Source organism: Xenopus laevis, chromosome 8L, assembly GCF_017654675.1.
Source record: "Xenopus laevis strain J_2021 chromosome 8L, Xenopus_laevis_v10.1, whole genome shotgun sequence".
Classification (NCBI taxonomy): domain Eukaryota; kingdom Metazoa; phylum Chordata; class Amphibia; order Anura; family Pipidae; genus Xenopus; species Xenopus laevis.
The window spans coordinates 123,194,706-123,213,047 of NC_054385.1; the positions used below are offsets into that span (position 1 = coordinate 123,194,706).

Genomic DNA, 18,342 nt, shown 5'->3' on the forward strand with positions numbered 1-18,342 from the left:
AATGAAATGCTAGGCAACTTACCGATATACATTCATTAAAAATGATCAGTTATATAGATGTAAGTTATTAGTAAAAACAATTGCATTTGACTAACTCCTGCTTGTTACATTATAAATAATTTTGCAAAAGTCTGAGTTCCCCATTAAAGACCGGTCTGCTAATCAGCTGCTTTGTTGTACATTGTATCGATACATATACACATAACTTTAAAACCATGGAAAATATGTCATGAATGTATATTGCAAAGTTGCTCAGAATTGTTTTCCTTTGGGGTTGACTTGCCCTTTAAAGGTATATGTGCCTAAACGTGCTCCATTCAGTAACTGGGAAGACTTATAGTAACAACATGAAACAGAAATAAATGCAACGGTCAAATAAAACAATAGTTACGTAATGATGTTCTCAGAAAGAGGAAGAAGGTGAGATTGAAATAAGGACGTGAAGACATTTATTCTGCAGTCACAATGTCAGCTCTGGACCCCATTAAGCTCCCGGCTCTGGTCTATGTGATCCTATTCCGTAAGTACCCGGCTGCTCAGATTTTCTGTACGTCCTTCCTACTGACGCTTCTTGTACCCACAATATGTCCAGTCTATTCAACTTCTGTCTCATTTCTACTGTCTCATTCTGCACCTCTAGCTGATCCTCCCCAGTAACAGCACCCAGCTCTCTTGTATTGGGGCTTTCTAAAAGGTAAAGGCAGTTTCCCTCAACCACCTCTGTTACTGCTGAATGTATTTTACCCTCCTGTCATGGTAGCAGCCATTCAAGCACAGGATACACAGTAGATAACAGATAAGTACTACTATAGTTTATATAAACAAACTGCTGTGTAGCCATGGGGGCAGCCATTCAAGCACAGGATACACAGTAGATAATCTGTTCTGAAGAATCCCATTGAATACTACAGAGCTTATCTGTTATCTGCTGTGTATCCTTTGCCTTTTCTCCCTTTTCAGCTTTGAATGGCTGCCCCCATGGCTACACAGCAGCTTGTTTATATAAACTATAGTAGTACTTATCTGTTATCTACTGTGTATCCTGTGCTTGAATGGCTGCCCCCATGGCTACACAGCAGCTTGTTTATATAAACTATAGTAGTACTTATCTGTTATCTACTGTGTATCCTGTGCTTGAATGGCTGCCCCCATGGCTACACAGCAGCTTGTTTGTCTAAACAATAATAGTGTTTCTGAAGCAAACACACAGTTTTACCAGTGCAGGGCAATAGTAAATTAGCAAACCATTCCCTGCAGGCGGCTTTATCCAATGTATGGCACACAAGGTCCTGTTGAATTACAATCCCCAAATCTGACAGTCACCATATTGTTTCACTGTTGCCACTTTGCCCTACTGCTGCCAACTTTCTGTATTGCTTTATGCTTATCCTACTGTACCTGCTTGTCCTTCTACTGTTTCTACTAACTTTAGTTACTCCTCATAATTAAGTCTGTACATTGAAAAATGATGGATCTAAATGAGCTTATTGCTTTCTATGTTCCTTTGACTGAGTTATTAGAAAAATACCTTTCCCAAATAAACTGTATCTAGTAGGGATGCACCGAATCCAGGATTCGGTTCGGGATTTGGCCAGGATTCAGATTCCGGCCGAATCCTTCCGCCCGGCCGAACCGAATCCTAATTTGCATATGCAAATTAGGGATTGTGAGGGAAATCCCGTGACTTTTTGTCACAAAACAAGGAAGTAAAAAATGTTTTCCCCTTCCCACAGATTCAGTACGGTATTCGCCTGAATCTTTCGTGAAGGATTCGGGGTTCAGCCGAATCCAAAATAGTGGATTAGGTGCATCCCTAGTATCTAGTAAAGGGATATGAGACACTGGCTATTGGTGCCCATTGTACAAACACTGTTTCAGAAGGTTTTCATGTAGGAAGGAAACTGACTCTTCACTTGTTACACGGGATGTTTCACTGAAATCTCTGATTCAGGCTATGAAAGAAACATATTTAATAAACAGGCTGCTCAGTGGCACCAGAATGCACTTAATTCAGTACCAATGCACAATTCAGTAACAAACGTTGTTATTAAAGGGGAAGTATACACCCATATTCAACACGGGCTCAGTAAATTGTAGGTATGTACTTTTCTGATATGGCTGAATCCTAAATCCTTCATCCAGGATTCGGCCGAATCACGACCGTATCCGAACTCCTGCAATTGTACAGATTCAGTTGCTCAGATTCAGTTCGACAAGAAGCTTGGATTGAGACGAGTCGGAATCCTGCTGGAGAAGGATCGATTTCCAAACTGAATCCTGGATTTGGTGCATCGCTAGTCTGTCTGAAGTGCATTGCCTCATTTTCATTAGTACACTGAGGATCATTATCAGTTTATTCTGGATCCCGGCTCTTTGGTGTGTTGGATCAAGTGTGAACCCTGTATTTAATCAGATTGCCCTTTATAGTTACTGTAAGACAAATGCAACCATTTATAGAAATGAAGGGGGGGAGTCAGTGAGAGGTAGGAAGATCTTTTTATTTGGCTTATGATGCCAATATATTCTACTGTATGAACATACAGATGTAAAACAATTTATAGGAGAAGGAAAGCTATCAAGGCAGTTTATTACCAATAGATTAGCCACAATAGTGCAAACTAGAATGCTTTAGAACGTCTCTCTGTTTGTTTAATATAGCAGCTGCCATATTAGCTTGGTGTGACTTCACTTCCTGTCTGAGTCTCTTCCTGCTCACTCATAGCTCTGGGCTCAGATCACAACAGGGAGGGGGAGGAAGGAGGAGAGGTGCAAACTGAGCATGCTCAAGCCCTAGCCCTGGAGGTTTAAGTTGAAAACAGGAAGTCTGATACAGAAGCCCATGAGTACACAATAGAAGGAAAGAAATGCTGTATTTCTTTTGACAGAGGACTCCGAGCAGCATTACTTTGAGGGTTTACTGTATTTATATACAGTAGACCTTTCTGATAAAGCTTACTTACTTTTAACCTTTCTTTCTCCTTTAATTATCTTTATTTTCTCTAATCTGCAGTTGGGGTCATTAGCATTTCAGGTAAGAACTTTTTTTCATCATCTGTGTTGTATGAGTCATTAAGGGGTTATTTATCAATGGTCAAGTTATTCTTTCCAAGAAAAAGTTTTTAATGGTATTTTTTAATCAAAATCATTTTTTTGGGGGTTTAAAAAAAAACCTTGAATTTTTCGAGATTTATTATATCCCGGAGTAGGAAATCCAGTAGCTTGAATCTGAAAATCCACCATCTAAAACCTGTCGAGGTCATGTAGAAGTCAATGACAGAGGTCCCTTGAACCATTTGAAGTTAATAGCCTTCATGATGTTCAAGTTTATTTCGGTGGGTTTCGCTGGAAAACTCAATCAATTCGAGCGTTTTGAGTTTTTTTTCTGCCAAAAACTCGATCAATTCTAGGGTTTCTCACCTCAAATTCACTGAATTCAAGATTTTTACATTCGAGTTTTTTCTTAAAGTTGTGAGTTTATTTGGGGTTTAAAAAAGCTCACAAAGATCTAAAACTTGACCTTTGATAAATAACCCCCCAGGTGTTGCTCACTGCTGCCATATTTTTTTATATTTTCTGTTTGACTAAGCAAATTATGGTTCAGATTCAAACCAGCATGCACCTAAATCTTTTGTGTTTGCATTACTGATGATGGAGATGGTTGTGGTACCTCCCTAAATAAGTGTTTGGGAAAGATTGAGCACCTTCCTTTGCTTTATAGGATTTGCAGTTGGATCTCATGTGACCGTCACACCGCTGCGGCCCAGGGTACTCGCAGGAGAAAATGTCACTCTGACGTGCCATGGGGTTGCCAGTGTCCAAGTCAAGCAGAGTTATTTCTGGTACAAGGACGAGGAGAAGTTAAATAGATATGAACAGAACTTCACAATGAATGAAGCTACAAGAGAAGACAGTGGGAGATACCAGTGCCAAACGAGTACCAGCAACATAAGTGAGGTGGTCTCTCTGAACGTTACCGATGGTAAATTCCCCAGCATGGCCAATAGCAGATTAATATAAGGGAAGTTGGAGAAATTGATCGATGAGACCACAGTTGCTACTCAAATATGAAATTAAAAAAACAGAGAGTTTAAAGGAGAAGAAAAGATACCGAGAGTTTATTGCCAATAGATTAGCCACAATGGTGAAAGCTAGAACACTATATTTATTATGAAGAATACTTTACCATACCCGGGTAAACAGCTCTAGAAATTCTCTCTCTTTGTTTAATATAGCAGCTGCCATATTAGCTTTCTGCCTGAGTCTCATCTTGCTCACTCGTAGTTCTGGGCTCAGATTACAGCAGATTAGAGAGGAGGGAGAGGAGCAAACTGAGCATGCTCAGATTACAGCAGAGAAGGGGGGAGGGAGAGGAGCAAACTGAGCATGCTCAAGCCCTAGCCCTGGAGGTTTAAGCTGAAAACAGGAAGTCTGATACAGAAGCCCATGAGTACACAATAGATGGAAAGAAATGTGGTGTTTCTTTTGACAGAGGACTCAGATCAGCATTACTTTGATCTATTTATCTAGACCCTTCTTATAAAGTTTACTTAGTTTTAACCTTTCCTTCTCCTTTAAGGCAAGGAGAGCTAAAGTGAGCTACAAAGGCCTCCATCATGGCACTGTGGAATTATGGCCAACGGTGCACCGACAATCTTATGTTTAATAGCACAGATACATTGCATTATATTTTTATTACTTTAAAACACTTTCATTTTTTTGATGTTACTGTTCCTTTAAAGGGTTTGTTCACCTTTAACTTTTAGTAGGACTAGACATCGATATTCCGAGACAATTTGTAATTGGTTTTGATTTTTTTTTATTATTTGTGGTTTTTCCAGTTATTTCGTTTTTTGTTCAGCAGCTCTGCAGTTTGCAATATCAGCAGCTATCTGGTTGCTAGGGTCGTCTTTAGCTTAGCAACCAGGCTGAATGTTAGGCTGAAATATGAATAGGAGAGAGAGTGAATAGAACGATAAGTTATAAAAAGTAATAATAATAATAATAATAAAATTGTAAGCTTATAGAGCAATAGTTTTTTGGCTCCCGATGTCAGTGATCCCCATGTGAAAGCTGGAAAGATGTAGAAGAGGGAGGCAAATAATTAAAAGCAACTATAAAAAAATAAATAATAAAGACCAATTGCAAAGTTGCTCTAAATGGGGCATTCTATGACATACTAAAAGTTAACAGAAAATGTGAACTATCCAATTAAATCAAAAGATATTGGAACGTGTTTTTTTCCCTCTAATAATGTTTATTTTCTCTCCCAGAGCCATTCTCTCTTCCAAAAATTAAAGTGACCCCAGATCCACCATTAGAAGGATATGATGTGACCATAATGTGTGACACCAACCTCAGTCTGGTGCTGGGTCCTACGGAGCTGCAGTTTGCTTTCTACCTTAAAGGCAAAATTGTACGTGGCTTTAACACTTCCGACCAATACAAAATCCCCGTGGCTCAGCTGTGGGACTCCGGAGATTACAGTTGTGAAGTGAAAACATCAGACAGCGTCTGGAGGAAATTAAGCAATGAGACATTTATTGAGATAGAGGGTGATTATATCCAATATTACTGTTCCATGGCAAAGCAAATGCAAGATACAGATGTGAGTTGTGGCATGCATAAAATAATAAAGAAGATCACATTTACTCCAGAACTCCCCAGGTTTTGGAAAGCACACCCAAACATGTCTTAATGGGGTCATTTGCCTTTAAATGAACTTAATATAGATATACTGTAGGTGTGTGAGTCAGGTAGATTGCCTTTAAATAAACTTAATATAGCTATAGGTATGCTAGTGGCGTAGTTTGCCTTTATATAAACTTAATATAGCTACAGGTATGTAAGTGGGCTAGTTTTCTTTTAAATGAAATTAATAAAGCTATAGGTATGTTAGTGGGGTAGTTTGCCTTTAAATGAATTTAATATAGCTACAGGTATGTTAGTGGGGTAGTTTGCCTTTAAATTAACTTAATATAGCTACAGATATGTTAGTGGGGTAGTTTGCCTTTAAATTAACTTAATATAGCTACAGGTATGTTAGTGGGGTAGTTTGCCTTTAAATTAACTTAATATAGCTACAGGTATGTTAGTGGGGTAGTTTGCCTTTAAATTAACTTAATATAGCTACAGGTATGTTAGTGGGGTAGTTTGCCTTTAAATTAACTTAATATAGCTATAGGCATGGTAGTGGGGTAGTTTGCCTTTAAATTAAATTAATATAGCTATAGGCATGTTAGTGGGGTAGTTTGCCTTTAAATAAACTTAATATAGCTACAGGTATGTTAGTGGGTAGTTTGCCTTTAAATAAACTTAATATAGCTACAGGTATGTTAGTGGGGTAGTTTGCCTTTAAATTAACTTAATATAGATAAATGCTATCTGGTTGTCAGGGTCACTGACCCCCAGCAACCAAAAAGAAAACATATTGATAGAGCTCATTTTAATGGTTATTTGTATGTTTTGTATCACTTATATTCCTTTCTGGTCTCTGTCCTTTTTATTTAGTATTTTGGCAATGTTGCACTTTGTAATTGCTCCAAACATTGTCCATTTCATTAACCCCTAATTCTCTTACCTGTCTGGTTCTTGTCATGTGACCCACCTCCTTGTTGTTGAGTGTGGAACATATTTGTCCACATTAAGCCACAATAGCAGCATCTTATAAATACGGAAGTCATTTTTATTGCAAAAGAGATGTTATTAGGCAAGACTGTTAAAATTCTTTGAGCTCTAGAGGAAATTAGTTTTTTTATTTCACAATGTGTATGGCTTTAGAAATATTAAAGGAGAACTAAATCTTAAAAATGAATATGGCTCCAAATGCCATATTTTATATACTGAACTTATTGCACGAGGCTAAAGTTTCAGCTTGTCAATAGCAGCAATGATCCAGGACTTCAAACTTGTCACAGGGGGTCACCATCTTGGAAAGTGTCTGTGACACTCACATGCTCAGTGGGCTCTGATTGGCTGTTGAGAAGCTAAGCTTAGGGCTCGTCACTAATTATCCAGCACAAAATGAGCTTCCCTGGCTGTAATATAAGCTGATGCTACAGGTTTGCTGATTATTAAATTCTGATGCTAATTGCACTGGTTTCTGTGCTGCCATGTAGTAATTATGTGTATTAATTACTAATCAGCCTTATATTGTGACATTTCTATTCTATGTGTACTGTATATTGTGAGTGGATCCCTAAGCTCAATAAGTGACAGCAGCACAGAGCATGTGCAGTGAATCAGCAGAAAAGAAGATGGGGAGCTACTGGGGCATCTTTGGAGACACAGATCTTTATTGCTAAAGGGCTGTGGTTGCCTTGGGCTGGTACAGAAGCACAAAACATCATGTACAACATTTCTAGCTACTTCTTTAGTTAGGCTTTAGTTCTCCTTTAAATGAGAAGCAGAGCAAATCTGTTACATTTGGCCCATTTATTTGTATCCCACCTCTCTCCAGAACCACTGAGTCCCAAGGCCACATTTAGAGACCACTTTGCCGCAATGTTTGCTTATCCAGCAGAGTGTTTTGCTTCTCCAAAATATTAGCGCTTTGTTTATAAGGGGTGGGGGTGGCACATGGCCCCCTTTTGGATGTCCTCCATACTTGTACATGGTTCAGCTAACTATATGAAAAATATTAAGCACAGAGCTGCCTTACATCCCTGGTTTGCACCTCCAGCTCAAGTTCTGTGCCTGCGGGTAGACTTTTTGGATGTGGATTGATGGGTCTTATCTATAGCAGATTTTACTCCTTTGCCCTTGTGCAACTGCATGGAGCAGAGGGAGCCTGTGACCATGATGTGACCATGGATGTTACTCTGGCCTGTCTAAGAAAGTGAGGGAGCCGGGAGGCTGAACACTTTACAAACAGGAGTACTGTGAGTACAGGAGTGAGCCCAAACTTGTTTTGTTTTTGCTGGTTGTCTACAAGGGGCCAAGTCAAGTGAGGGACCTCTTCAAGTTTGTGAGGGTTGTGCCCAGTGGGCAGGAGTTTATATTATTATTTTTGTTTTGTGCTGAAATGGTCAGACCTGGGCTGGAATGTACAGTGTATGTTGGAAACTTGAAAAAATAAACCCGTGTTTACTCTGAGGAGCTGCAGTGCCATTGTCTTATTGCTTCTCTTTTCCTATGATGCTTGCCTGCCTACCATTTACTAATTCCCTTAGAATATACTTGCGCAAGCTACCAGTCACTATATATATATGTCTATATGTAAGGATTGTGTCTTGTTCCAGAACTGTTCTCCTACCCAGGGATAAACTTCAGTCCACATCAAGTGACCGAAGGTGAAGTCCTGATGGTGATGTGCGACGCCAGCCCTTTCGCCAAGCCTACGGAGCTGCTGTTTGAGTTCTACGCCAATGGAAAGAGAGTGCGGGAATTCAGCCCTTTAAATTCATATACAGTTCAAGAAGTTCAGTTGGAGGATTCCGGACCCTATTTGTGTGTGGCCAAAACTGTGACCGGTAGTGTACAGAAGATGGGCACCGCCTCATTTATAGCTATACAAGGTGAGAATACAAATGTACACATACTGCACTATTGACTGGGGAGTGCCCTGTTTAACTTACCTATGGGAGGGAAACAATTGAATGTCTTTTGAATGTTAGTTCTTAAGAACATTCTTCACACCAGAAACGACTGGGGTTTTTCTTGAGCTGCATAGGCGATACCCTCATTCATCCAAATACTGAAAGATGTGGAGCCTTTATTGGCCAACGTATGTGGCCACATCTGTCATTGGCCAAAAAGGCTAGATCTGACCCAAGCGGACAGTTACAGCTACTGACTAGCCAAGTGAATGTCTAGTTTTCACTTGCCATCAATCAGCTTTGACCTTAGACAAGTCACTTTTTGTATTTGTGGATGTCAACGAATATATATACAAAATATTAGGTGGAGGTCATATCAATGATCCATTGTACATTATATAACATAAGGAGTTCTGTACATTGAGTTTTTTTTTCTACTAGAGCTCTTTCCTACTCCATCAATATCAGTCAGTCCAAGGGAGGTGCTAGAGGGTTCCATCATGACAGTTTCTTGTGACATTAACTCTAAGTGGAGAGGACCAGGGAACCCAAGCTATATTTTCTACAAAGATGGGCGCCTTGTACAGAGTCTCTCGGGACAAAGGGGATACAAAGTGACTGCTGCACAGCTGCACAATGCTGGAAGCTATGAATGTGAAGCAAAATACCCCAGTGGGGAGGCGAAAATGAGCAAACATTTAAAAATTAACGTCCAAGGTGAGCATTGAACTGTAACTGCACATCCTGCTTCTCCTTTAAAGATGTAAATTGTTGGTGTTGTCTTTTCATGATCTTTAAGGTTAAGTCAGACCCACCAAGGGTAGGACAGCCAGTACATGGGAATTAAAGCCTAACAAACAATATGGCTAAAAATTGTGTTTTATATGTACCAGTCCAGAGGTTCAGCAGCCCTATAACAGTAATGATCCAGGCCTTCAATGTTGTCAATAGTAGCTCCACACTTGGATCAAGGCAATGTTCTGTGTGCCAGTGGCACTGCACATGCTCAGTGTGCTCTGGGCAACTGTTGAGAAGATAAGTTTAGCTGTGAATTAACAAAAAAGAAAATGCATATCTACTGGAGGCATCTTCAGACAGCTGATGGCCCCAAATATGGGTTGTTGGGATTCATTGGGTCAACTTTATGGTCTTCCATACCCAATCCCCACTTCATAGTAAATCAAGTTTTCTCTTGTTTATTGTTTTTTCTCATCCTTATTACACAGAGGACTAGTGTAACACTGACTTGTTTTATTTTTCTAGAGCTTTACCTCTCTATAACTGTGGCACCGACTGCAGTCACAGAAGGCGACAGCATGAGAATAACATGTTATATGAAACCATCTACTCCGAAAATGGCTACAAACCCTCAGTTTGCATTTTACAGAGATGGGTTGAAGGTGCAGGAATTCAGTCCATCTAATATATACAGAGTTCCCTTGGCTCAGGTTCAGCATTCTGGAGGCTATACTTGTGAACTGAGAATTTCAACTGTCATAGGGAAGAAGATGAGACGGCACTTATATGTCCACATACAAGGTGAGTATAATATATGGGCCTCTTCTTTTTTAAACTGTTTAATATTGGATTGTCCTGAAGACTTTGTCGGTTCTTTGGGACAACAGCACACGGTGCATAGTGATGATCCATGGAACTGGGGGGGCATAAGGTAAAAAAATATATCCACTGCCATCATTGTTTCATCGAGAGCAATTGTTCCTAAACTGTAGTGCTGGGCCTCCTAGGCCCCCAGTCTAAAAGCCAGTTGTAGTATTATGAGTTGGGCGAAATGCCTACTTCAACACTAGATACCCTTTGAAGCTCAGTCTGAGCTCAGTTCTTTTAGGGTGATATTTGGAGTGAACACTCACTTGCACTCCTGTAAATATTTTTGGAACTATGACTAAATGACTTATTCAGCAACCTTTTTATATGTTTGTGAATTTGATGTGAGCTAATGGGGACCTCATGGGGAACTTCAATCAAAAAAATCCAAGAATACCGATCTATGATACAATGTCACACAAGAGTACATTGTTAACAACAGAGAACCGGAAAGGGGATCATGCAATAAACTCTCTGATGCTTTATTCACCAGTAGGACCTTTGAGCAGACATGGGCAATCAAAGAGATTAGTTCCATCTTTATACCCAAGGGTTTTTGACAGTGAGAACTGTCAAGTTTTGAAATTCTCTCCCTGAAGAGGGTGACTTGTTAGAAAGAGAGGAAATACATGGCTACTGTATAAAGTTCATTTGGGGGGCTGATCAGATTGGCATCTTGGAGTGAGGAAGACATTTTTTCCCCTTTGTAAAAAAATGAAGAGATTTCAGATGAGGATTTTTCATGTCCTCTAGATCAACAAGGAGATAGGTGAAACGGTTGAACTCAATGGAACTCAATTTTCTATGTTGCTATATTAGATTTGGAACCTAGGGTGTGAACTGCTATGGCTTCTCAGGGCTCACATTTGATACATAGAGAAAGCACTTAATAGTACACCAGTAGACCCATAACCTTTTTTAGAGATATTGTTGATCCCTCTTTATGTATAGATACATAAATACCCACTGTTGCAAAATATGAGGATATTAGAAGTCACTTTGTTTATAAAGACACTCAGCCTTCTGTCTCATGTTTTTATATGGTCATGAAACTCCTTGGTAACTTATAATATCCTTATATTTTACAAAAGGGGGGACTTTATACCTATATCATTTATTCACATTCCTTTTTTCCAGGCTCTGACCTTAACACAAGGAAGGAGACATCTCATGAGTCTATGACCAGAGACAATTAAAGTAATGGTGTACCAACATTAGTTAACATGTACCTTTCTTGCAAGCTTGGCTGCATCAGAAACACATTTTGGATCACATTTGCTGCCATCTAGATAATCATGTTATACCTGAGATATCGCTTGGCTTCCAACAAATAAATAGTTTATGGATTATCCAAATAGTGTGTATTTTTCTTTTTCCACTGGCAAAGCTCCACATCTACAAGAAAGGATGGTTGTCCCCAAACCAGTTCCTTCAAGAAGAATTGAGATATAATAGAATAATTGGTAGACCGATGCACAGTTGTGGTGCTTCCCTGTTAAAGAAAGGAAAATGGTAGATTAATTATATGATTCATGGTTTAGAACCCAGTACAGTCTGATCCTCAATGAATGCTCCAGGCTATATCTAATACTGTACATCTACAATCAGTGAAGGACAAATGTTTGTGAGACACATCAAGATATTGGCCTTTTGTGAGTTGGAAATAAGTGCATCAAGTGTATCATACTTGGGTTGGAAAAGACCATAGGACCTTCTCTCAGTATTTTATATGATATATTCAAAGGTAATTTTTTTCACGAGTCACCCAGTACCTCCCCTCATGTACAGGGTCTGAGGTTGGGAGTGCTGGGTTCAGCTGTAGCTTCTACTTCTATGACAGATGTAACCTCAAGTTCCAGTAATGGCCATGATCATTATGACTTAGTCCTGATATCCTCCTGGTGTGTTTTTTCTTTTTATTATACTGATAAATTGTACAGTGCTGCCTGTTAGTGATGAGTGAATACTGTATGTCCTGCCCCACTCCGCCGAAAAATTTGCTAAACAGCGAAAAATTTGGGTCAATGAGTGAAGGCACACAGAGCTACTAGTAGCAGCTATGTGTTGTGGCTACAAAATGCTAAATAAAATACTGAGAATTGTCTCTGCTAAAACACACACAGGGGGTTATTTATTAAAGTCCGAATGGCAAAAAGTCGAAAAACTCAAGTTTTTTTAATATAAAATTTTAGTGAAAGAAAATAATTTTTTCAGGATTTATTATACCCCGAGGATGGAAAATGTCAGAATATGAAAATCTCAGACCTTCCAAGGTTGTATAAAAGTCAATGGGAGATGTCCCGGAGATATCCTGATCAGTGCTGTGTTTCGTGTAAAAATATGAAGATTTTCATGCAAAAATCCTAATTTTTGAATTTTCTGACAATTGTCACAGTTTTTTTGAGTTTTTTCCTGAACTTGAATTTTTCGGGAAAATGTATTGATAAATAACGGGAAATATACCGTGCGGAGTATATTTCAGAAAATAATGGGATAAATTATCACTATTGTCTATTTTGTACCTGTGTTTGTCTTCACCTTTAAAGTCAATGGGCGCTTTTCCTTATGGCGACTTTTTTTAATCAAATGCATTAAAATTAACAGGCGTTTTTTCTTATGGCGACTTTTTTGTCCAATTGCATTAAAGTCAATGGACGTTTTTTATTACGGCAAATTTTTTATTATCTCAACTACAATTTTGTTGCGGCAACTTTTTTGTCGCAATGAATTTTTGCCGCAGTTTCGTGAAAAAATTTGCAGATGGCAAAATGCTGAATTTCCCCACAAATCCATGGCTGCCACTCATCACTACTGCCTATCCTATTAGCACTCAATATTAGTTCACCAACTGTAGATGTGTAAATGGTGGGAATTTGTTTTTGGGACATAGAAATGGTTTGGAAATGATATTCCCTGATGTTTTCTGTTTTAGAGTTGGTCTCCTGTCCAAATATCACGGTTGTTCCTTACCCACAGTTAGTCCAAGGCTCTGCCATGACTTTAACTTGTGACACAGCCCTTAATCCATTGGCAGAGATGACAGAGCTGCAGTTTGCTTTCTACAGAGATGGGTTGAATGTGCGGGACTTTAGTTTCTCTGACACATACCATGTTCCTTGTGTCCAGCAAGAGAATTCTGGGAATTACAGCTGTGAAGTTAGAAGTTCAACCAGTGATGTAAGGAAAATGAGCAGAGGGATCTGTGTGCAGATAAAAGGTACGGTAATACAGATGGAGTCAAATGTATTTTGGTGATACAGATGTTGGCATCAGTTAGACATGAAACATCTCATTCCTCATTCCTCTCTGACAATAACCTGCTGGACCCCCTACAATCTGGTTTTAAGCCACAACACTCCACGGAAACTGCCCTGACTCGACTAACTAATGACCTTTTAACCGCTAAAGCCAACAATCACTTCTCACTACTAATACTGCTTGATCTCTCAGCTGCATTTGACACTCTAGATCACCCTCTCCTCCTCCAGTCCCTCCAGTCGCTTGGCCTTCGTGACACAGCCCTGTCCTGGTTCTCTTCTTACATCACCAATCGTTCCTTCAGTGTCTCCTACAATGGAGTATCATCTTCTCCCCAACCTCTTTCTGTTGGAGTTCCCCAAGGCTCTGTCCTGGGACCATTACTATTCTCCCTCTATACTTCCTCCCTTGGCAAATTAATAAATTCTTATGGTTTCCACTACCACCTCTATGCTGACGATACTCAGATCTATCTCTCATCTCCTGATCTCAACCCAGAACTCCTAACTCGCGTCTCCTCTTGCCTGTCCGCTATCTCTACCTGGATGTCGCAACGCTACCTTAAATTAAACCTCTCTAAAACTGAAATGGTTCTCTTTCCTCCAACTAACACCAGTAGCATCCCCGAAGTATCCATCATAGTTAACAATTCCACTATCACCCCCTCTCCCCAGGCCCGGTGCCTTGGGGTTATCCTAGATTCTGCCCTGTCATTCACTCCTCATATCCAGTCACTTATTAAATCATGTCAGTTCCACCTAAGGAACATATCCAAAATACGATCATTTATCACCCAAGACGCTGCCAAAATTCTTATTCACTCTCTCATCATATCGCGTCTAGACTACTGTAACTCTCTATTAATTGGCCTCCCCCTCCAGAGACTGTCACCTCTCCAGTCCATAATGAACACTGCTGCGAGGCTCATACACCTCAGCAACCGCTCCTCCTCTGCCTCGCCATTCTGTCAATCCCTGCACTGGCTTCCGTTACCTTTCAGAATCAAATTCAAATTAATGACACTGACTTTCATAGCACTTCATAACTCTGCCCCACCCTACATCTCTGAACTCATCTCTATATACTCACCCACTCGATTACTACGCTCCTCTACCGACCTACTACTCAACTCTTCTCTCATTACCTCCTCACATGCTCGCATTCAGGACTTTGCAAGGGCTGCACCCCTCCTCTGGAACGCTCTCCCACGGTCTGTCCGACTTTCTCCCAACCTTTCTGCTTTCAAGAAATCTCTGAAAACGCACTTCTTTCGAGAAGCCTACCCTCACTCTGCTTAACTACCAAATGCAACAGCACATACAATACCACATTTCTCACCCACTTAATTCAATCTTGCCCACTCCCACACCTTGTGTATTACTCCCTTCCCTTTAGACTGTATGCCTATGCATAGGGCCTTCCTCACCTTTTTGTACCTGTATTGATTGTGATGTTTGTTACTCCATATATTCTATGTTTGTAATTCATGTGATGTAGTTGTATAATCACATTTACTTTACAGTGCTACGCAATATGTTGGCGCTATATAAATACATGTTAATAATAATAATAATAATCTCTAATCTCTAATCTCACCTGATTCTTCAGGCTGTTCAGATTCCTTTACATTCCCAAAAACATTTACTGACAGATTATCTGGCTCAATTTTAATACACCATCACCTTTATTATAGGGCTCTCTATTTGCTTTGCCCCTTATGCTTGTGCCAAATAGGGATGCACCGAATCCAGGATTCGGTTCGGGATTCGGCCAGGATTCGGCCTTTTTCAGCAGGATTCGGATTCGGATTGCAAATTAGGGGCAGGGAGGGATATTGCGTGACTTTTTGTCAGAAAACAAGGAAGTAAAAAATGTTTTCTCCTTCCCACCCCTAATTTGCATATGCAAATTAGGTTCGGATTCGGTTCGGTATTCGGCCGAATCCTTCGTGAAGGATTCGGGGGTTCGGCCGAATCCAAAAAAAATCCCTAGTCCCAAATAAGCAGTGGGATGCACCTCGGAAACCCATACACAGGAGCCATTTACAGGGCTCATTGCGCTCTCTGTATGGCTGCAGATTTTGGTAACTGGTGTGACAGTTTTTATAGAGGAACAATTAGTGATTGATTATACATGAATTTTCTTTTTCTTTTAGAGTGGAGTCAGAGATACCGCTACAGACAATTTGCTGCAAGTGTGCTGCTTCTTGTGCTTGTTGCCCTTATCCTGTACATGCGCAGAAATAAATGAAAAAGATTAGACGGCTCATTTATGAAAAGCTGGTGCAGAGCAATGCATGAAAATTAATGACACCCATTTATATGCCGTAAAGCAAGTACTTTTGGCTACCTGTGCTCATCCATACAATCACCATGCTCCACTCCATTATTTATATCTGCATTTACCTGTTGAAACATTGGAGGTAGAGTCCTGCACGGAAATAATTTTTGAGACCCGGGCTGAACCCACATCTACAACCCACTTGTATTCGCTACCCGACCCTGGTCCGCAACCCGCTGACCACCATTAAACAGGTGCTGGGAGCGAAGACAGAAAAAAATTCCTTTTACATTTTAAAAGGTGTAAAATATAAACAATATAACATAAGATAAGAAATATAGATGAGACTTGCAATGCAACCCGCAACCACAGACCCGCGACCCTCATCCAAAGACCCTTATCCCGCTGCAAGACTCTAACTGGAGGTTTTGTGAGCTTGGCCTTGTAAATAGCTGTAATAAGCCTTTCAATACAGATTATTTCTCTTTTATTACCCTGACTCATGCCACTACCAGTCAATGTGCTCACTAGAGTAATTGATTCAGCTCAGTGGCAAGGCTGGGTTTGCTGCAGGTATGACACATACAAGGTGATACCCCACACCCATTCCTACCTGTTATGTACTTGCAGCAACCAACACTGTCAGGAACCCCCAGGGTTTGCTCTGTGCTAGATACACCATGGGGCCAGCTGGTTATTTCTAAATTCTTCTTCACTCCCTACCCTGCCTTGCTCCTAGTCCAGGTTCTTCTTTTCCTTACCCAATTCCTGTGGATTCCATGGTTCTGACATTTAGCTTGTATAGTGAACTCTACTTGTGCTGGACACGTGCCCTGGCCTCTGGCATGTATATTGGACTCCGCATTTACCTGCCTGGCTCCTGAGTCCTTGCCTTGTTTCTGTCCCAGTTCCTGTGTTCCTTACCCAATTCCTGTGGGTTTCCAGGTTCTAATCTGTAATCCTACCTCTTAAAGAATTAGAACTGTATCTATTTCCATATGGGCACATATGGCGACTTTGTATTCCCCTTTTTCCATAGACTCAGGTTTCTTAGAGAAAGAGGAAGATGAAAGCCACATATCAAACAGAAAGTGCTTAATGGAGAAAGACTTGCATAAAAAGCATTTCCAATAATGAGATACAAATCACAAATATTCAGAGATACAGAGTCATTTCACCCAGGAAATACTGTACCCTGTTAGTCATTTAGGCCAGGCCTGGGCCTAGGGCAGCAGGATTTTAGGGTAAAAATGCCATTCGGCAGCATCCACATTGGTTTGAAGCACTGGGGAAATGCAGGAGATAATTTGTTTTTTAAATTTCCCAAAGGTCAATCTTCAGTGTTAACACTGAGAAACTAAATGATGTTTGGCATAAACATATACCGTATATACTTGAGTATAAGCCGTCCCGAGTATAAGCCGAGGTACCTAATTTTACCTCCAAAAACTGGGAAAGCTTATTGACTCGAGTATAAGCCTAGGGTGAGAAATGCAGCAGCTTCTGGTAAGCTTCAATCAAAAAATTGAGGGTTTCTGCTCCCATTGGAGGTGCCGGTGTCTCATTTTTGGATGCTGGCGACCATTATTGGTTGCCGGCGAATATTCTTGGAGATTATTCTTGGACGCCGTTTTTGCGCTTGACCCGAGTATAAGCCGAGGTAGAGTTTTTCAGCATGTTTCGGGGGCTGAAAAACTCGGCTTATACTCGAGTATATGTTTGGATTTTGTGCGGGCGATAACACAAGTAGCCAATCAATTAAGTAACAAATTAATGTAGAAAACATAACCAAGGTGTATAAGTGTAAGGGCTAACTTTACATGTACATTAATATTATATAGGGCACTCTGAATGAATTACTGCTCTGATGTGAAACAATACAAAAACAGAGCACAAGACTTAGAATAAATTATTAGATACAGGTTATTCATAGTGATCTTTAAAGAAACGTATGGAGAAGCAAATTAAGTCAAAAAATGGAAATGCGATTGGAAAGTATCACAATTAACAATAAGTATTGCTTCTGTTCTCTTGGTGGGGATGCGGGAAACTCATCAATAAGTATTAGCTAGTTTATTAAATGATGAGACTTTATTACAATGTCTCCCACCAAAAATCAGCTACTGTTACAGAGGATGGAAATTGTGGCCTGAGATCCAAGAGTGGGACTATTTAGGATAAACAATGTTGACCACAGAGACTAAATGTTTGCTGAATGCATATAATATTGGGTAATTGAGAAGATCTGTAAAGGGACAAGAGGCTATAGTAGATATAGTAGAACATTTCTCCTGATTTTTTGGGTTTTCCAGCTCAAAATGAGGTAGTGTCAGTCTTGCTAAAGCAAGTTAAAGAGTTTGTTAAAGGATGTTGGGTTTCAAAAACAGGAAACAAAAATTAGCTTTAACGTTTAAATATACGTACAGTAGATACATCAGTCAATTTGTTCTGCAGTCACAATGCCAGCCTGTTGCACCCTCAACCAGTCCCTGCTGGTGTTACCCATCCTATTATGTAAGTACACTGAGCTTTTTTTTTACAGTAGTTCGTCAAATCTTACCCTTTACATAAGAAATACCCCTTTTCCCATTTAGAAAGTTATCAAGGACCAGTTTTGTTTTAGAATTTGCCAGCTTTCAAGCATTTTGTTTTTGCCAACAATTTC

General features: G+C 40.0%; 1 protein-coding gene across 3 annotated transcripts; it reads left to right on the forward strand.

The window, feature by feature from the left end:
- Nucleotides 1-448: 448 nt before the first annotated feature.
- LOC108699117 (high affinity immunoglobulin gamma Fc receptor I) lies at nucleotides 449-16,167 on the forward strand. Of its 3 annotated transcripts, none has more exons than XM_041573539.1 (9): nucleotides 449-520; nucleotides 3,011-3,031; nucleotides 3,719-3,979; nucleotides 5,271-5,552; nucleotides 8,238-8,513; nucleotides 8,976-9,251; nucleotides 9,798-10,073; nucleotides 13,072-13,356; nucleotides 15,553-16,167. In XM_041573539.1, the coding sequence occupies exons 1-9, from the start codon at nucleotides 466-468 to the stop codon at nucleotides 15,645-15,647; spliced, it is 1,827 nt and encodes a 608-aa protein (XP_041429473.1). In that variant the 5' UTR covers nucleotides 449-465; the 3' UTR covers nucleotides 15,648-16,167. The 3 variants fall into 3 exon arrangements, with proteins under 3 accessions (XP_041429473.1, XP_041429474.1, XP_018086466.2); XM_041573540.1 differs by having other exon boundaries at nucleotides 3,719-3,949; XM_018230977.2 differs by lacking the exons at nucleotides 13,072-13,356; nucleotides 15,553-16,167 and adding an exon at nucleotides 11,277-11,488.
- The last annotated feature ends 2,175 nt before the right edge of the window (nucleotides 16,168-18,342 follow it).